The following is a 20,605-nucleotide window of genomic DNA, read 5'->3' as shown; positions in this document are numbered from 1 at the left end:
CATCTGTCGGCTTTCGTTTCGACGTTAGCTTCTTTCTGCTTCCTAGATCATATTAGATATGCTTGCCTCGTTTTCAGAAACTAATGCGATACAAAGTGTGTTACAGTAATTTCACAAACTTTAAAAGCTAAAACGTTCGAAACACACCCATACTATTTCGTACGTGATCGTTGCAATGCATCAAATAACATCCTTTTATTTTCTTTCATTAAATTAAGTTAATTATAAGTTCATTATAAAATTAATTGTTATCAAAAGAAAAAGAAAAAGGAATGGAAAAGAAACTAAAATAACTTACTTTTTTTTCTATTAATAAGAATTATTTTTTTCTATTAATAAATACTTTTATACACTGAAACGTTAATCATTGCTTCTTAAGACATAGACCTTGAAATATTAATTATGTTTCGAGCTGACAGAAAAACCAAAAAAAGAGATACTTCAAATTCGTATTGACGAACAGAGCGTATAACATACCTATTGAAAATTTTACGAGCAAAACGTTTTATCGGCGATTAAACGTTGATCGTTCAGTAGATAAATAAATTTATGATCAGACGTATACTTTCCCATATATCAAGTACTTACTACACGCACATGCACATAATACACACACACACACACACACACACAAAACTACGTAGTTATTTTAAATCTGATTTCAACGAATAATTTTTCTTGTATACTTTTTTTCTTTATTTTTTATTCCTCTACTGTTATATTTAGTTTTAATAATCGAAGCTGTCGAAATATATTATAACTATCATCATAGCCATTCATCCTGTTACTTTGACGAAGGTTCAAAAGTTTGATATGCAAATTGCAAGAATATTAAAGACCCATAATTAATATAGCACGATGAGATTGAAATTATATGCTTTTATATTCTCTCTCTCTCTCTCTTTCTTCAAACTTTATTCATCTTCATCGAACTTACCAGATTTATGGTGACGATGAGATCGTACTGTTGCCTCTGACCTTTCTTTTTGTTCTTTCCCGTTTTAACGGAGGCAGCCTTAGGGGTGACTTTGACCTGTCCTTTTTGAGCTGTTGGCTTCTGCGCCGGCTTTGTCGCGACCTTGGCACCAGGAGCCCCCTTTTGTCCAGCAGCTAACGGTGCCTTTTGACCCGTCGCACCTTTCTGATTCACGTGGCCAACTCCATCGGCTGGTTTGTTGCGTGCCTGATGGAGAAAAATATTACTGGTTAGATGTCACGAAGATACGATCTACTCGAACAATGATAGCGATCAGACGGGTCGAACCCATATCATAGTTTTTCTCCTAACTCCCTCGAACATAGTCGAGCATAGTCGAGCGTGCGATGAAAAAAAAGAAAGAGAGAAAAAAAGAAACAGAAAAACAAGAATATATTGTTAAAATCGCATAAAAATTCCTTTTTTTTCCCATTTGAAACACGCTACGCCATTTGTGAAATGTTTCAAAAGAGAATGAAAGACTTATAACTCGATTATATTCGTTGCTCGTGTGTAAGCTCGCGTGAAGTCACAGCACCCGAAATGAAATTTCATTCCGCAAGAATCAGCAAGGACGATCAAAACAGAAGAAAGAAAAACGCGGGAAAATTTTCAAGCGAGAACGAAACCGACGAGCTTAAATTATCGGCTCGTAATTTTCGTTCCGTAGTCGGGAACACCTCGGAAAAAAAATAAGACGTTGGTGGTATCACCGTGGGCGGCCATATTGTCCGCTTGAAATAATAATCCTCATTTGCCAACGGTGTTTTATTGTCTCTCGTAAGAATAAGCTGTGAGAAATTGGATGGAGTTTTCTTCTCCACACTACACTTAAGAATTCGCGTCGCTTTATGATCGTAATGTTGCTCGTAAAACTCCCCCGAAATATGCGCCCGCAGTTTTGCCAATCTTATTATTCTGAAATGAATCATTTTTACGAGTCGGTATCATCGAGTCGGCCCGAAACTATCTACCGGAAACAGAAATCTAAACAATATATAATATCACGCGTAAACATTTATCTTTTAAAAGTTTTATAGTGTCGATATTAGACAACGAAACGTGCGAAAACCATCTACGCGCGCTTCACCATTTCATTTTTCATTCAAATTTGAATCTTTCACGGAAGAAGGTCTTCTTGATTTTTCCGGTCATTGGAAGTTCGGAACGTTCGATTCTTATCGAACAAATTTTTCTATGAGAATTGCGCCGAAAATCTGGACAAAGGAAACATTCGATGAAAAAGAGAAAATGCAAAAGTAATCTTATTTCCGACGATCGATGCGACCAAGAAAGATACAAAAAGTGGGTCATCGCTGATCAGGAATCTCTTTCATATCAGAAAATCAGAAACGCTAGGAATCATTTTCTTTCTTTTCATTTTTTGTATTTTCTTTCTTTTTTCTTTTCTTTTCACGATATTTCGCGATAAATCCCTTTCTCGAGAATCGAATCGGACGAAAGTGTTTTCAAACGAACGCCCGCGACTCGCAGTAAACTTCGTTTTATAAATAAATCAACGTGAAAGCGGTTGGGACACAAGGACGGGATCTCTTTGAATCAGCGAAGAAATTTTAGATTGGAGTACGCAAACGGATTTGTCAAAGGCGTTATCGAATATCGCATTATCGCGATACGTTCGAATTCTAACACAATTTCTGCCTGGCGATTTAATACATTCTTTTTTTTCCAAGCTATAAAATTCACATACTTTTCGTGTCTTTCGATCCTTCGCCATTAAAATCGATTCGATTATAACAAGAACAAGGATGTTCGATATTTTCAATAAACTCATCATATTCCTATCGAAGGAAATGTAGGTAGATTCGGCTTCGAACGAATGGATTTCCTATACCATTTTTACTTTAGAATGGCTGTATCGATATGGCCAGCAGATTGAAATTATCCGACTTGTATTGGTTTTATGCTTTTTTTTTCTTTTTTCCTTCTTTTTTACGTCGAACGAAAAGAAGAATTCGAAATATTCGTCGCGAACGAGCTTTTGCGAATATTATCACGATAGAAATAAAAAATTCATTGCAGATTCGATTTTAACTTCTATTTTATCATCAAATTCGAACATGTTTTTTCTTTTTAGTTTTCCATTTTTTTCTTTTTTTTCATTTTTTTCTGAATAAATGATTAAAATAATACTTGGTCGTTGTATAATCTTTTTCTGTACTCTTTGCACGTGTCACTTATAAATTCGATTTAGTGGAAAGCAAGAGAATCGATATTAAGCGTGTAACCATTTATAGGGAAGAGACTATAGAAAGTTTAACGTCGTAGAAATATGTCGAACGATCGTGTTTACGAGCGAAAAATGCATCAACGAAATGAAAAGTACTTGTAAAAGGTGTTTATATAAAAAAGAAAGAATAAAAAAATAAAAAAATAATAAAAATAAAAATAGAAATAAAAAAAAGAAAATAAAGAGAAAGGAGTACAAACGAAAGGATCAAATTGGACAGTGAAATGCGTTTCCTTGACCTCGTCGTTCTCGTCGCACGTAAAGCATAGTCTTTCTTATTCTTTTGTATTATTGCACCAATGGAAACGTGAAAAAGCTTCTCGGCGGTTTCCTTTCTTTTTTCTTTTTTTTTTCTGTTCATATTTTCAGTGAAAACGCGAGCATGTACACCGGCAAAAATGTTCTCTTCAGTCGGATAAGAATTCGCGAAGCATGAATTCACGAAAGACAGGAACCTATGTGCTTACCTATCTCTATGTATTATATAATACATACATACATACATACATATACATATATATATATATATATATATATATATATATATATGCATTCATCGAGATTTTTCAAGTGGCATTTTCGAAATCACGCGAATGGGTAAAAACAAAGATTTTTTTCTTTTAGCGAAATGAAAATGTTAGGGTAGCAAACATTTTCAGTTTTGAGTGAGGGGTGAGGAGGAGGAGAAAAAACGAGAGAGAGAGAAGAAAGAGATTAATTAGGCGAACCGGAAAGGCCGAATGTCGAAGAAACGACGACGACCATGTTTCGCCGGTTCGCCCTGGGACTCGCTATTGTTTCGCGTTATACAAGCTAATGATGCCACGGAATTATTTGCGGTTTACTCTCTTTGATCTTTTTTATCCGTATCTCTCTTTATTTCTATTTATTTTCTAGCAACGTTTTTATTATTATTCGGTCTCTTCTTATTATCCAGCTAAAGTTTTTTTTCCCCTTTTAATTTCGTGACTACGCTTCGAGACTAGGGATTCGAACGAAAGTATCGAAAGAGTCGAGAAATAAAAGAAGAAGTAAAAAGAGAGACGTATCGATTTGAAAGAAAATAATTACAAGCCCGTTGGCAAATAAAGTACGATGCGATTTCAATTTTGAAACTTTAGTTTCGTTAGGTACTAACGATCGGATTAACAAAGAGAAAGAGAAAGAAAAAGAAAAAGAAAGGAAATGTAGAAATAGAGATGATTCTGCAAAATTGTTCTCTCCGTCGTTGTTATCTCGGAAACAAGGTTGAACGATGAAGGGCCTGGGAATTACTTCCTCCATCCACATCGAAAACGACTCCCAACTCGGTTCGTAGTAGATACGAATATCCGAAAACCATGCAGATTCGGCGGTTTGAATATCCGACGAGAACGCAAACGCGGAGAGAGTTTAGTTTGTTGAAACTAACTCCATCGATTCGGCGAAGAGTCATAAATTGAGGATGGCGCGGAGATGTGCTTGGAAAGAGCTAGAAACGTGTGAAGATATACCTTTATCTCGAAATTGATAATCCTTTTTTTTCTACAAGATATAATGATAAGTAAGAGAGGAATTTAAAAATGTAGAGATTTTATTTCGATCGAACGAGTTCGAATGACGAAAAAAACGAAAGAAGAGAATGATTGATACCAGTTCGTCGTCTAATTTTTTATCAATAACCATTTAAGATGAAGAATTCCTGCTAAATATAGCAGAGTTGAAAAATATCCAAGGTTTATTCAAATAATAATTCGAGAAAGACAGAGAAATAGAGCAAAAAAAAACAGAGAAAGAAAGAGAGAGAGAGAGAGAGAAATGGTATGTCTCGCGTGGGTAGATCCGTCGAGATAATTATAGCTCTTACCGTCTGCCACGTTCTTGAGTAAGGCACCGTCATACGTTGCGTACCCCGTGAGGAAAAGAAATGTTGCCTTTTCTGTATAAATGCGATTAACGAGACTCGCAATTTGATTCTCATTTCAATTTGTACGATGAAAAAGTAACGACGTTAAATATATTTTCTAAGGTGAATATACGATTCGAAAAAAGATGGTAAAAATGAGATGATAATGACAAATTTGTCACTCGAATCAAGATTTTAACGAAATTAGTATAATAAAAGTTTAATAAATTTGTAATCTTTTAAACGATTAACCGTAAATAAACATATAATTGTAAATAAATAAATATACAATTTTTTTCTCCGCCATTGTTCGTTTCTCTTTTTCTTGTTTTCTTTTTTTTCAGACAATGTAAAAGCTAATTCGAGAAATAACATTTCCGTTCGTGCGACGGAGTAAATGACGTTTAATTATAAGTTACCCATGTAAAATGGGTACAGCTGTTAGTTTTCACGGCCCGTGATTCGTTCGTATCGAGTCAGGGAGAAAAGAAATACGACGTCGTGGGCTTTACTAATTTGCCGACCTTGTTCTCTCGTACCTACGATCTTGCTAACGTGCACTACCTGGAATATACATCTCATTAGCCGAACATGGGGAAACTCGAGGGGCAGCTTCGAGAAAAGTTTCAATGTTGCGATTTATCGTAACGAGTTGTTTAATTAGAGTTTAATAGTCAACTCGAAAAACGCTCGTAGTTTCTCTACAATTTCTTTATTTCTTTTTTATTAATTATTATATGTATATATATATATATATTGATCTAATTAATTTTTTTATTATTTAATTAATTCGTCGAGTTTAATACCCAGATTATTCTCCAGTAGATTTGCATGAATCGACGGAATCTTCGATCGATTGTTAGATATAAATAATGAATCTTTGATACGGTATACCTAACACGTTGCCAAATCGTCGAAGAAATCTTCGAGTTAACGAAGAAATCCTTGGTTCCTTTTTCCTCACGATAAAAGGTACATTTCTTGGCACGTATACACCGGATAATTTAATTTCCATATAACATTCGCTAACAACTTTTTTCGGATATCAATCTTAATCTATGCAATCGTATATCAATCGTATCTAAGTTTATTATAGCGATTAAATGTAAGAACGTTGGAGGAAGGAAAATGTGTAACGTTCGTTAGATATGTACATAAGTAATCAAGGTGTAACAAAAGCGAGTGAACTTTCAATGATTTCGACGGAAACAAATTCCCGAAAGATTGGAAGGAATTTGAGGATATTAAATTTCTTGGTAACCGATAAAAAAGAATCGTCGATACGTTTCATCGAGCGACGTGGTAGACCAATGGAAAGCAGCAGTATCATAGCCTGGAATGTTTTGAAATAGCACGAGTCCCCACTTCTTTCCTGCTCATGTTCTCTCCCTCTCTCTCTTTCTCTCTCTTTCTGTCTCTCTCTCTTTCTCTCTCTCTCTCTGTCTCTCTTTTACCCTTTGCACAACCACGACCGACTTCTACGAGCGAGCTCTTTAACATGAAATATTTTCATCGTTTCGTAACGCACTTTTATTCTCTGCTGGTCTTCAGAGAGATGTTAACAAGAAAAAGAAAGAAAAAAAGAGAAAAAATGAAAAGAAAAACTACGAGTAGAGTAGATACCTACTACTTCAGAATTTCAAAGATCTTTCCAAAACTAACTTGGAGAGTAAAGTAGAAGAAAAATTAGCAATTCGAAAGAAATATCCCTTTAAAAGAGTATGGAACGAACTTATCAAAGGCTTCTTCTTCTTTTTTCTTCTTCTTCTTCTTCTTCTTCTTCTTCTTCTTCTTCTTCCTCTTCGTAAGAAGAGTAGAACGAATGAGTGTTCAGAGAGAAAGAGAGAGAGAGAGAGAGAGAGTAACGCTGAATTCGTGACCCCTTCCGATTGGTTGAACATTTTCAGGGTGAACTGTAGCATTATAGCTGAGGAGAAGAGTGGCGTCATAAGAACCGAAGAAGAGACACAACTTGAAGAGAACCGCTTTTCGTCCAGCTCGTGGAGGGATGGGGGAGTAGATTTCTCAGCTTCGTCTTTCCACGTCGGAGCTTATAAAAGATATTCGGCACAGCTTGGACGTTTAGTGTTGGTACGAACGGCGAGAAGTGGCGAGGAGTAGAAGAAGAAGAACAAGAACAAGAGGAAGAAGAAAAAGAAGAAGAAAAAGGGAAGAAGAAACGAAGGTGTCCCGAACTTTATCTTTTCTGGATCTTGACGACTAAAAAAAGGAAGAAAAAGAAGAACAAGAAGAAAAAGAAGAAGAAGGAGAAGACAAAAAATAAAATAAAATGGTTCGTTCAATGGTGATTTTTTGTGCGTTGTTGTGCTTATATGGATTGAAAAGAGAGAGAGAGAGAGAGAGAGAGAGAGAGAAAGAGAGAGAAAGAGAGGGAGAGAAAATAAGTAGAATAGGAAAGCAACGAGTTTCGTTTTTTGGCAAAGTTCCGACCGATCGACGGTTTCTACCATCGTTCTTACGAGCCTTCTCGCTTTTTCTTCGGGCCAAAAGGGAATTTATGTTTTTCTGTCCATTTTTCTTTTCCCTTTTTTTCTTTTTTCTTCTTTCTTCTCCTTCCCTTTTTCCTTTTTTTTGTATCATTATATATCATTAATAATACACGATCGATAGTGTGAATTCGTTCGGACAAATCGTATAACGGTATCGTACCTTTGATCATAAAATCTATGTATAGTATGTATGTATGTGTGTGTGTGTGTGTGTGTGTGTGTGTGTGTGTGTGTGTGTGTGTGTGGGTATATATATATATATATATATATATATATATATATATTTAAGGACTTTGAACAACACGAGTGAAACTGACAAACTTTTCGTCTCGTTAACACGAACGACTCTTGAGAAGTGTTCGTTCAATCCTTTGTGATTCGCTCTCGTGACTACTTTTAATTCCTCTTACTATGTATTACGTAATTTTTCTCATTATCATTCCCATGCTTGTTTGAAACTCTTCGTCATTCGTTTGATTTGATCTGTTTCAGGACGAGGAACAAGTACAAAGTAAGTGGTAATCGCGTGTTATATCGGATGACTTCGTACATTATTTTCTCACGACTTATGTAATTAACGAGCATTGTCGAAGTTCACGTGACTATGCACGCGAAACAGAAAGAGAAAGAGAAAGAGAAAGAGAGAGAAAGAGAAAGAGTGAGTTGGGTAAGTTAATGCGGTTTGATTAACGACGATCGCGAAATGTTTTCGCGAAAATGCAAAGGGATTATTAGTCATAGTTGAAGAGGAAGATAAAGAGAAGTATAAGCACGTGCATGATATCTATTTATCGTTTCCACGTCAACAAGTACCATGTATCTAGAGATCGGAATAAGGTCGCAAGATAGATATATAGATCCTCGGTCTGCAGACGTTTTATATTACGAGATGCGGAACTACTGTGTCTTTGAACGACCGACTTGACAACGGCGGCAGTGTTTCATTAAGATTTGTCGTTGCGACATGCAACTTGTTTTCGGTGTATTACATCCGCCATATGGTAACCGAGATCCCATTGAAATATCTTTTCAAATATATGAAACCTATAAAAATTCAAATTTGCTTTACTATTATAATTATATGTGTATAAACATTAACAAGAATGCTCTTTCCGTGATTTTTCTAATTTTTTTGAAAGTTCAAGTATTAAAAAAAAAAGAAAAAATCAATTATCACATATACCATTGTTCTCAAAGAAAAGTGATGTTACATTTGTTAAATCCGTTTGATATTGTATGTAATAATATCACGAGTTAAACTAAACGCTTTTGCGTGAAAGCGGTCGCATAAAAGCTGAGCAGTAAACTGACAGACGAGTTTAAAAGGAGGAAGTGAGCCATGTCGAAGATGGTTGCCAATGAAAAATAAACCATTGATTGACTCTGCCACGTTATTTCGATACGCACGTTCTGGTATAACCTATGTATGTATAAACAAATTGAAAACAGCAATGACGTTGCTGTTATAATTGGAATTAACTTAGTTTTCCTTGGTGAAAAATAGAATTAGCAATGACTGTAACATCTCGAAACGTTTCTCATTTTGATTTGTTTCTTCGTCTTTTTTCTTTTTCCGTTTCTTTTCATTTTTTTTAAATTATTTTTCAACGAGTGAAATCGCTTTTTATTAATTTCGCAGTGCTCAGGAGAGCTTTCTCCATGTTTGACTCCACTAAATCCGGAAGGATCGAAAAGGAAAAGGTCAGGACGATCCTTAATACATTAGGACACACTTTTGACGACCATGAACTCGAAGTATTACTGAAACAGGAAGACGAAGATGGTGAGTTTCATTTTTCATTGGCATTTTTATGGAAATTTCCAAAAATCGATGATATCTGTCGATCGAAAAAAGTAATAATGAAACGTTGAATAACAAAGTGTTGATTTACTTTTCAAAACACGATGAGAAGAGTTTTTTCGACGTACGAGGAAACTCATTCATTGAGTTTGCAAAAGAGAAGGAAGAAGAGGAAGAAGTAGAGTAGGACATCGCGATCGGACAGCGAAACTATTAACGAACGAGAAACTCGTTACGAGATAGAAAAGTCTCTCGAACTTCGACGTAATTTATATCGTACCGTAAGATATTAATTAAGATCGTATCGTAACGGAACGTTCGAGTAACCGCTTCGAGGGGGATTAACGTTCTCTCTCTCTCTCTCTCTCTCATTTTATCTTTCTCTCTTTCTCTCTCATTCTATGTACTTACAGCAAACAAAGTAGTTGTGGAATTTACAGAACTGACCGATCCGGTTTCGTTATAAATATAACGTCACTCGCAGCGTACCGTAAAAATGGCGTTTATGTGTAAAAACAAAGAAATATAAGTTCGAGAGATAGAAATTCTTTTCGTTTTATAACGAAAAAAAAAAGAAGAAAGAAAAGGAAACGAAAAAAGGAAGAGAAGAAAAAAAAGAAGAAGAAAAAGAAGAAAGAAAGAAAGTTTCAAAGAAACTAACGGGATATAAATCTCGCAATTTCTTTTGCATAGGCAATATATGAAATTCTAAAAATGTCGAATCCGATTAAACTCTTTCTGTTACTTCCGTCTATCGAAAGTTATTCGTGTTATATCGTGATCGATTTGGAATCGAAGATGTAAAGTCGAGAAGTATCGTACGAATAAATCCAACGGATTAAACTGTAGCGAATGGCTATCGAAAGTTCCTATTTTTCTTCTATATAACCTTTCTTTTTTTCTCTTCTCTTCTTTTCTTTTTTTTTCTTCTTCTTCCTTTCAAACCAACAATGGAACGGCTTTATCAGCGTTCGACGTCGTTTACGAACGAGACTCGCAGGTGCTTAGCCATTGTAGCACGGTTGAGCCTCTAAATCGGTCCTTAAATTAGATTCGGTTCTCTGAATTGCCTCGAAATCGAGACAATGCTCGTGCAACTCCGCGTCCTTTATGCTTTCCAGGTGTACACAGGGAGTATTATCATGCAGATAATACCATCGCTATCCGTGCTTCGTCGCTTCATATGTATTACACATGTATGGTTTACTGTATGAACTTGGATAATGATTTCATCTCGAACGTACTACTATCTTCCTCTACGTTTATTAAGTTAGACGAGAGAAAATCGAACATACTCGTTAAATTAAAATCCGTATATATATATATATATATATATATATATATATATATATATACATCATCATCGTGTATATTAAAATATAAAAAAAATACGCTTCGTATTGCTGATATCGATTCGAGATATTAATTAACACGCGGATCGTCCATTTTTTTCTTTTTTTTTTTAGGAAGCGGTAAACTGGATTTTGATTCGTTTTATCGAGTGGCAACGCATTTCCAAGAAGAGGACGACGAGGCACTTCAAAAAGAACTCAAAGAAGCTTTTCGTTTATACGACAAAGAGGGAAATGGTTATATACCGACCAGCTCACTTCGCGAAATCTTGGCAGCTTTGGACGATCAAATAACGCCTGATCAAATGGATGGTATGATCGCTGAAATCGATACCGATGGTTCCGGTACCGTTGATTTTGACGGTGAGTTTTAAGCGTTTCAATTTATGTTATTTATACAATATTATGGCAATGAGAATGAACATTGACTGAAGTGCGAGATTAAGAGGCAAAGTAGTATTTTATTTCTTTGAAATTAAAAGCTTCCACGAATTTAACATTAATAACGGGAAGACATTTGTATGTTCATCTATGTAGATATATATATATATGTATGTATGTATATGTATATATTCTCCTATATCAGGTGCAAAGGCTAAAATTTTAATTACGCGTAATATCTCTAGCCTAAAGCTTTACACGAATGAAAGGAACTTCTACCTACACTCCAACCTTTATTCATGCTTGGCTTTGTGCGAATATTCCTCGTTTACCACGTTTTCCATACTATACGTGTGAATTTCTAAGTAGCTACAACAGACGCTTCAAATTGGACTGTTAACAACTTGCACTTGCAAAAATACATACACAACGAAATTTTCAGTTATGATGGGTACACGCGAAAAAATTTCTAATTTTCTTCCATTAAAAATCATGCAAAATTTAAAAGAAGGATTATTAACGTTGTCCTCGTATGTTTTTAATGTAAAGCAAGTAGATAATTTAAATAAAGAGTCTTATTATAAATTTGAAATATCTTATAACGATATCAACGAAGCTGTTTCTTAAAGTCCAGATTGTTATGGAAGTATAAAATTGAAATTTATAAATGATATATAACTCTATCTGAAATTATTTGCTTCTATTATATTGTGTGTGTGTGTGTGTGTGTGTGTGTGTGTATGTATAGGTATGTGTGTACCGACAAGATCGAAAAAGAAAACTAAATTTTTTTTTCGCGTATAACGAAGCTGATAAGAGAAATAATAAATACAGAAGTCTCGTTAAAAGGTATGGAAACGAAAATATGGTTGGACGGTCCGAAATCGATCGAACGTTCTTTAACTTTCTCTTGCATTCTTCTTTTAAAGTTGGGTCACGCGAAATCTTTTCATGTTTCAAAAAAATGTATCCTTGGACTTTCGAGATATATTCAATTTATTTTTTATATATAAAATTTATTCGTTCGATGATTTCGAAATAATTTTATTTTCGATCTTAAACGCGTGAAATTTTTCTTCGGTCGTATTCTAAAATTGCCATAATAAAATATGCATTTGTGCGTAATTGCATATATACATCTAAATGCACGGTAATGATAGTAATAAAAGTATTTAATTGACTCTTACTTTAAAAGTAACAAAGAGACGACTTCTTTATAGTCGGTTGTTTCACGTATCTGGAGCAAAACATAATAATTCACAGTTTATAATCCGAAAAAAGGTATAATAGTAATGGGCCATTTATGATCGAACGCGTTACGAAGAAAAGTAATAAAGAGTTATTCATGATCGATTCGAATATTACGAAGCGATATAGGAAAACGAGAAATTATTGACTTATGGTACCTATGGCGATCGTAAATGAAGTAAATGGGAACGTTGTGAAGTAGTAATATATCGTATGATACCAGCCTCTATTCTTGATAGATGAAAAGTAGTAGTAACGGACGAATAGTGATCAGACGTAGAAGTCGTCTACCTAGAAAACAAATTGTTTAGATTAAATGAACTTAATCACTATTTGCGTTTGGATTTTTACAGAATTCATGGAAATGATGACCGGTGATTGAGACCAAAGAGGATCCCTCTCAAAGGATATTTTCTTTCAAATTAAATTATCAAAGCTGTGCCTTCTCAACGCAAATCAATATCGCCTTCGTTGAAAATATTATTTATTGTAATCATTTTGGTGCTTCCGTATCACTCGATGCGATACTCGTTAAATTAATTTTAAGCTGAATTAAAATAATATATGTATGTGTGTGTGTGTATGTATGCACGCTTAAGCGTAGGACGTATCCTCGCATTGATGCAATAATGTACGATAGAATTTTACGAAAAGAAAAGAAAAAAGAAAAAAAAATGAAAAGAAAAAATACAACGAACGTATTTGAAAGAACCGAAATAGAAGTCTTTCTTTCTTTTTCTTTTTCTCTCTAATTTGTATTAGATCCTTCATTACAATAACAACGTTTGTGACGCATAACGAATGATCGACGATAAAAAGAGTAAGGTTTCAAAGCGAAAATATTAGCTGTATCAACGATGCTCTAAATACTTTCTATGAAAGGATCTCTTGTCTTATCAATCGACTGCTTTCTACATCCGCACATAAAGCAGCCATTTAATCACCGTTTGCTACAGATTAATGGCACTGTGTTAATCACTGTCGATGATAAACCAACTTGTAACGGAGTAACGTGCCATCATTGTAAGTTATGGAGCATACCGATAGTGAACATTACTCTCTCCCACATGTCTAATGAATCGATAACTATACTCGCTAGTTTCTACTCGTTTTTATCAATTCAAAATTCTTTCATCTCTTTCTCTCTCTGTCATGGTTAAAAAAAGATAAATGAAACGAAAAAAAAAGAGAACGATTCAGTTTTTCGAATCTCTCGATTTATTATTACCTACTTAATAATCAATTGCTGACGTTATGAAAATAAAATTCGGTCGTAAGATGATCAATGAAATAGAGATCAGCAATTTCCATTCTGAATATCGTTCGGAAAGTTCCGATCGATTGTGTCATATCCAAGGGTTTCGATTTCAGACCTCGACTTCTGCCGACTAGAATATTAAAGTTCGTAGTTCATACTTAAATGGACGTAAACCAATTCGTACACGTCAAGGAATGTTATCAACTACATACATAGATGAAACTTAGATCGTTATTGTGATTGATTTGATACAATTATCTCTGTCGGTCTGTCTCGTTACGTTAACACGGTCATATTAAATTTGAACGAGAGAAACGACGCGTTAAATGAATTTAATTTTGTTCAATGTTCCGTTTATCTAACCGTTCTATTTATTACATTTGCAATGTATAGGTTTATGCAGAAGAAAAGAGAGAGAGAGAGAGAGAGAGAAAGAGGAAAAAAAAGAAAAATGTAACGAAGATCGATAAAGCTTAAGGAGAGACCTTCCTAATTCCTTTCTCTCTTAAAGCTTAGGAACGTTAAAGGATCGCTAGCAATAACACGGTGCTCTAAACATCTCGAATATCTAACTACGAACACTGAAACGAAGATAGAAGGAGAGCGTACGATCGCTTACGTAATAGGATGAAGCAATTTCGGGCGAGACTCTCCACGGGAGCAATTTGTTTCCGCGTTAGAGAATAGCTAGAAAAGGAAGAGGGATAGGCTGTACCATGGCCTCCGCTGCCGATTAAATACCTTCTCGACCCTTAGATACAATACTGAAGATCTTAACACGATGCTGAGACCCATAAACGTGAAAGGAGCCTATCAAGGTTACGTTTAGCAAGTTTAGCGTGTCATCGAACGATAACGTGGCTTTATCTTCTCTCATTCTCTCTCTCTCTCTCTCTCTCTCTCTCTCTTCCTATTCTTTTTCCTTTCCCTTTTCTTTTCAACGATCACGTCAAATGAAGGAAAAACAAGAGGACACATCTTTTAGCTAAAACTTTTACCTAATCTTTACCTTAAACTTTTTGTTTCTCGATGCTCGAACCCGTCAAGCTTTCAGAACGAGCTACTTTTCTCTTTTTATGTACGAATAAGAAAGAGAGGAAGCGAGAGAGAGAGAGAAGAATTCAGAACCCCCGGGAAGTTCCCAGAAACGGCAAGCTCTCTCGGCTCACCCCTCCTATAACCCACTCAAGTTTTGTCCGAGTGTTTGCGAGGGAGACCCGGTAGTCGCTTCTGAAGGATCAATAATTGGGGCCGACTGCAACCCGCCCTTGAAAAGCTACACTCGAACGACAGAAACAGGAAGGAGGACTCATGCGTTTTCTCTCGTTTGAAAAATGCATGATAATCGGTTTCTATATATACGTGTGTATATATATATATATATATATATAAACGCAAACAGTTATATATGATCGAATTTGTCGTTATGTCCTTTAACATTATCGAAAGAATTTCATTTTGAATTATTTCTATTGTCAAATGCAGGAGAATTTATCAAAATAAATAGAAGAACGAATAAAATACGAGAGAGAAATTATAAGAGAAAAAAAGAGTGGCTTGTACTTTTCTTTACTTTTCTTTTTCTTGTTTCTTTCTCTCTTTTCTCGTAACGTAGAGACGATCCGATGACATTTGCTTTTATTATCTTTACATCGTATCAAAATTAAGTTGATTGAGTTTAGAATAATTAACAACGATGTATACGACGTCGATAAAGTTCTCGCCGCCTTCCTTCAACGATGACACCAGGGACCATATGACACATGAGAATTAATGGCACCAGTCTCGACATTAGACATGTTCATAGACCAAATCGATAATGCGAAACGAACGATGGCGGTCTAACGATCTAACGTTATGGAACTCTATCTCTCTCTCTCTCCCTCTCTCTCTCTCTCTCTCCGTACCTCTCTCTTTCCATCTATTTGGATCATTTTGTTTTCTTCTTTTTTTCCTTTTCTTTGCTAAAAAGAGGAAACGGATACGACGTTACGTGTATCGTGAACATATTCACTTTGTTCGGAAGAACGATTATGGCTCTGACCCGATTCCTAAGCGTTCCACATATCTTCGTTGTACGCGACGGCAAGTTTTCTCGCCGTAGATAAACCTACACGTCATATTCCAACGTCACTTTTATCTCTCGCATTACTCAGAATTGCAAACGTGAAATTTTCCTTTTATGGTACTTCTGCGACAAATATGTACATACTCCTAGTCGATAACAACTTTTCACAAAAGAGTGGATACGTCCTCCTTTCTTATTCTCGTATTTAGGTTAACGCCAATACTTTTCTTTTTCTTTTCTTTCTTTCCTTTTTTTCTCAATATAAATAAATGCTAAAATCACGGTGAAAGCAGTTATATCACGAGATATTGCTAGCTTATATTCTCGCGTAATACTTGTTGATTCGTTAATAGGATATATGTAAGTACATCGAACTAAGTAAGTAGATATAGATATCTATATCATATCTTTATTCTTATATACTTTTCTTGATTGATTATTTAATGAAATGATTATTAAAATATTACTAACGATTTACGAAAATGTCGATCGATCGATACTTTCTTTCTCTCTCTTTCTGTCTCTCTCTCTCTCTTTTTTAAAAAAGAAAATCTTGAAAAAGAATATAAAGAAGGCCGGCAATCGGGAATCGAAGAGACCGCCCTTGGAACGTGTCAGTGCACCTGTGGTGCATGCTCTGGGAACATCTGTACTCGGTTAATAATTGAAGCGAATGGAACTCGATCGTTGGTAGCTCTAACGGTAGAGTTTAGAAGGGGGTAGAAATTGTCTAAGATAATGGTTCTCAAGCTAGCCCGAATATATATATCAGAATAATTCTCGTTTATTGAAAGAACATATTGAAGAAAGAATATTCTTTGAAGCTAAATTACATCTGTTAGATGTACAAAAAGAAAGAAAAAAAAAAAGATAGAAAAAAAACCAATAAAAAATAAAAAAGATACTGAGACGTTAGATATAGACATTATGTCGCTAACTAAGGCAAAACCTTGAACCTGAAATAATCTCAAGATATCTGAGAGATTGCTAAAGGATATTTTGAGAACCGCTGTGGGTGGTCTAAGGTGTAGCAACGGGCCATCGATCGCGTTCCCGTTCTTCGGTCTAAACTCCGAAACGAATGGATCTCGCTTGCCTCTTTTTTCTTCACACCCTTCTGATGGTCCATCAGCCAGCTTCGAGTAAGAGGAGTCACTCACAGGCATATCTCTCCCTCTCTCTCTCTCTTTTTGATACTCGTTCTCTCTTATATCGCTTTTGTATCTCTACGACTCGTACTCGTCAGAAGAGTACTTTAAACGAGTCAAACGCGATCGTTTCCGACGCGCTTCCTTCCATCCTTTTATTTGCGAAGTACTACTCCAAGTACTACTCTACGGTGCGAAAGCTGGACTTTCCTGAGTGTACAGAGACGATCCGATTGCACGACCCTCAACGGAAACTTTATCTTAGCTTTACCGTTAACGAGCTCCCTTGACAACGGAACTCTCGTTGTCGAGTTCCGTTGAAATTTACTTCCTTTCGAAGGTAAATCAAACTGCGTTTTCTTCTATTTTCGTCTCTCTCTCTCTCTCTCTCTCTCTCTCTCTCTCTTTCTCTCTTTATCCTTCTTTTTTTCATTCCTAATCAATTGTAAAAACTATACGCCATTTAACTAAACTCGAGTTTTGTTATAGATAAGTAAATGTAGAAAAGATCAACGATCCAAAATGAGAAGTCTTAACGAGTCGATTTCAGGTTCGACGGAATAATGACGTTCGCTTCGTTAATTTCGTTGATTGATCACGGAGTTCCTCGAATTTTGTCACAGTTTTCTCGAGAGTACTCGATTTTGCCAAAGGGACTTTTGAAGCGTTTCAAAGTTTCAAAGAAAGACACGCCGAGCCGGGGAAAAGCGAACATCGTGATATGAAAGATGGCCCGGTTTAGTCGCGAGACCTTATGAAAAATGTCTCTGAAAAAGAAAATAAAAGGGAAGGATAAGTAACGCGAAAGATCCACGCCTCGGGAACTTTCTCAAAGTGCAGACCGCGTAATTACTACGAACTACTTTGTGCCACGTACGAACTTTCTTTTCTTTTCTTTTTTTTTTCTTTCTGTCTTTTCTTTTCTTTCCTTTATTTTTTTTTCTTTTCCTCTTTTTTACCTTTTCCCTTTTACGAGTCCCAGGCGCATTTATGCATACATGTTCGTTGTTGTTAGAGTTCGTTAAAAAAAAGTTCAAGATCATTTCCTAACTTTTCTATTAGTTGGCTTTTCAACGTCGATCGTCATCTCGCGATTTTCTCGGAATACTTACTTCGTTTCATGGCTCGACGATCATAGCTAGAGTTATTGTCGATCGATGAATGAAGATAATTAAGAAAATAATTATAAAGAGATGTGTCAGTGGGTATTTAACCTAACATATTGTACGGTAAGAAACACACAAGCGTTAAGTAGTAATAAGGTTCATGCAATACTACAGGATTCGTTCACTAAGGGGACGAGTAATCTAATATTAATATAGAAAATAGAAGACGTGTGGATATGGCATGCCTCTTTCTATCTATGTATGTATATATATCTATATATACCTATATGTATGTAGATTTACGCATGTAGAAATCATGAGCATGCATGTACCATATATGTGACCGTGTACTACGTGATTGCAGCTTTCTTGGAGCAAAATCCAAAGATTCTATCTCGTCGTTTTGATCGTGATCGACGACGTTCTAAAATTCTATGATAATTCCTTATTCTCAATCCTACCGTATATAACGTGTTATCGTGTGGCGAAGATCTGTAATGTTCAACTTTCTAAATCAAGTATATGTATAAAGTATATGTATAAAGTATAACATAGTCGATATATAATAGTGTATATGTTTATGTGTATATATATATATATATATATATATATATATATATATATATACACATAATTATTTATGCTAGTGTTCTCTACTGCTCTACGGCAAGAGTGTCTATGATCTAAATGTCTAGCTATGTATCAGCTAAATAGCTAGTTCTAAGATTTTAGCTATATGTGGATTATGTCATTTTAGTATGTACCTGGCTCAGGCTTCTAAAGCTACTTGTACTGGCGCTGCGGGCCTGCAAACACAAGTACAGTACAGGTCACCAATCACCACAACACTGCAGTTGGAAAAGTACAAAAAGACATATGGTATAGATACATAGAGTCGATAGATAGATAGATAGATAGATAGATAGATAGATAGATGGGTAGGTAGGTAGATAGATAGGTAGATACTAGATAAAGAGATAGATACAAATAACATAGATACGTAATATAGTATGTATAGGCAAAGATAGATAGAGTTATAGATAGAGGACATAGTGTGATTATGCACGGGATTTACTTTTTAGCAGTTTGCGTAAATAGATAGAGAAATAATACGTGCGTGTGTATGTATATATATACATACATATATATATATATATATATATATATATATATATATATATATACACATACACGTATCGAATGTACAAGTTTGAAAAAAAGAGATTTCTTTTTACAATCATTTTGTCTTGACAGTATGAAAAACTTTAAAAATGATTTTTTTTCTTCTTAAGAATATTACATAAAAAATATATATATATTCGTTAACGTGTTATCAAGGATATTTTCATTCTTGGCAACGTGGAGTTTTCAAGCAGGAAAAGCTTTCCATATCGCCAAGACAAGACATGGAAACCGAACTCGTAGTACTTGTTAGATTCCAAATATTGTATCACGTAAACATAGCACATATATAGCACTGCACATTTAACATATACCACAGCATAGGCATAGAGCTCTCAGCGTTGGACAATTTAACGAGCCAGTTTTCGTGTTAATATTGTTTTTGTTATGTCAGTCCATCGTTTATAATATTTGTACACCTAAAGCGCTTATCACAAAATGCAAACTTGTTATTCATGTATATTATCGTATATCGGTAAAGGTAATGTACTTTTTTTTTTATATATATACCTAATGATCTATGTATAAGTTTTGATAAACAAAACTGTGCTGAAATAGTTTCGTGAACGTTTCATTGTTGCAGCATATAGGTAGATAGGAAGGTTGAAATTCTATTCACAGATATGATCACGTTGTTAAATGAATTTCACGTCATTTTGATGCTCCCCACGTTCTAAACCAATGAAGATAGTTGGGCGACGAGTTAAACTTAATGAAATTTATCTTCTATTCACGGTACGTAAATGCGAATTGTTACGAAATAAAGGACTCTCGTGGAAAAGTTCGATTCTTTTAATAACAGATAACTGCGGCTGCTCCTAAAATAAATAATTATTATAGAAAATCTTCGACGAAAATTCGCAAGTTTCACTGATCGCAACACACTCGAACGATAATAATATCTTACATATTTTTTATGATCGAGTTTTTCTTTTTTACTTTTTCTTTTTCTTCCTTATGACTTTGCACTTGCTTCGTGACGATGCAATTTATGATAGTGTAATATAATCGCTTTTTTTGTCCGTTTATATTTTTTTCCTTTTTTTTAATAAAAAAAATCTAAGATAATGAATAACGTAATGGACATCTTGAATTCTTTGTATATTGAATTCTTTATATATCTTACATGAAAAGGTCATTGTCGATAATAAGTAGTAAGAGATAATTAAAAGAGTATGCTCGCGTGAGTTGTCAGTTGAGAAATTTAGACTTTGCGAAGAGAACGATAAAACAAAGGGAAATCGCTTGAAAAGAGAATAATAGAATATTTGTATAATAAGAGAATGCCAAACTTTAAAATCGCCATTTATCGTCTAATTACTCGAAACAGACGATGAGATTACATTTCATGAAACGTCAAAAGGATCTCAAGACGAATGACAGAAATTAATTAATTACACATGGAACGATAGTTAAGAAGTCTGTTGTAGAGATCATTT

General features: G+C 35.0%; 2 protein-coding genes across 7 annotated transcripts in view; one reads left to right on the top strand and one right to left on the bottom strand.

Annotated features, from left to right (window-relative positions):
• LOC127065041 (neo-calmodulin-like) overlaps window positions 1-20,605 on the bottom strand; it is a 99,160-nt gene that overhangs the window by 19,761 nt on the left and 58,794 nt on the right. For 3 of the 6 annotated variants that reach the window (XM_050996872.1, XM_050996874.1, XM_050996871.1), the window contains 2 exons: window positions 18,749-18,790; window positions 938-1,183 (listed from right to left, as the gene is read on the bottom strand). In XM_050996872.1, the coding sequence (XP_050852829.1) occupies window positions 938-1,183; window positions 18,749-18,790 (288 nt within the window). The remainder of the gene's footprint in view (window positions 1-937; window positions 1,184-18,748; window positions 18,791-20,605) is intronic. The other 3 variants (XM_050996875.1, XM_050996876.1, XM_050996873.1) reach the window with 1 other exon arrangement.
• Window positions 7,109-13,115, top strand: LOC127065042 (troponin C-like). The gene is made up of 5 exons (XM_050996879.1): window positions 7,109-7,405; window positions 8,115-8,133; window positions 9,262-9,405; window positions 10,890-11,138; window positions 12,758-13,115. The coding sequence occupies exons 1-5, from the start codon at window positions 7,403-7,405 to the stop codon at window positions 12,784-12,786; spliced, it is 444 nt and encodes a 147-aa protein (XP_050852836.1). The 5' UTR covers window positions 7,109-7,402; the 3' UTR covers window positions 12,787-13,115.

The sequence above is a fragment of the Vespula vulgaris genome, chromosome 7, assembly GCF_905475345.1.
Source record: "Vespula vulgaris chromosome 7, iyVesVulg1.1, whole genome shotgun sequence".
NCBI lineage: Eukaryota > Metazoa > Arthropoda > Insecta > Hymenoptera > Vespidae > Vespula > Vespula vulgaris.
The sequence above is the reverse complement of the archived record's forward strand: the minus strand, read 5'-3'. Positions and strand labels throughout refer to the sequence as shown.

Coding starts and splice junctions, on each gene's coding strand:
- LOC127065042 (XM_050996879.1), top strand. Junction 9,406..10,889: donor GAAACAGGAAGACGAAGATG/GTGAGTTTCATT, acceptor TTTTTTTTTTAG/GAAGCGGTAAACTGGATTTT. Junction 11,139..12,757: donor CGGTACCGTTGATTTTGACG/GTGAGTTTTAAG, acceptor GGATTTTTACAG/AATTCATGGAAATGATGACC.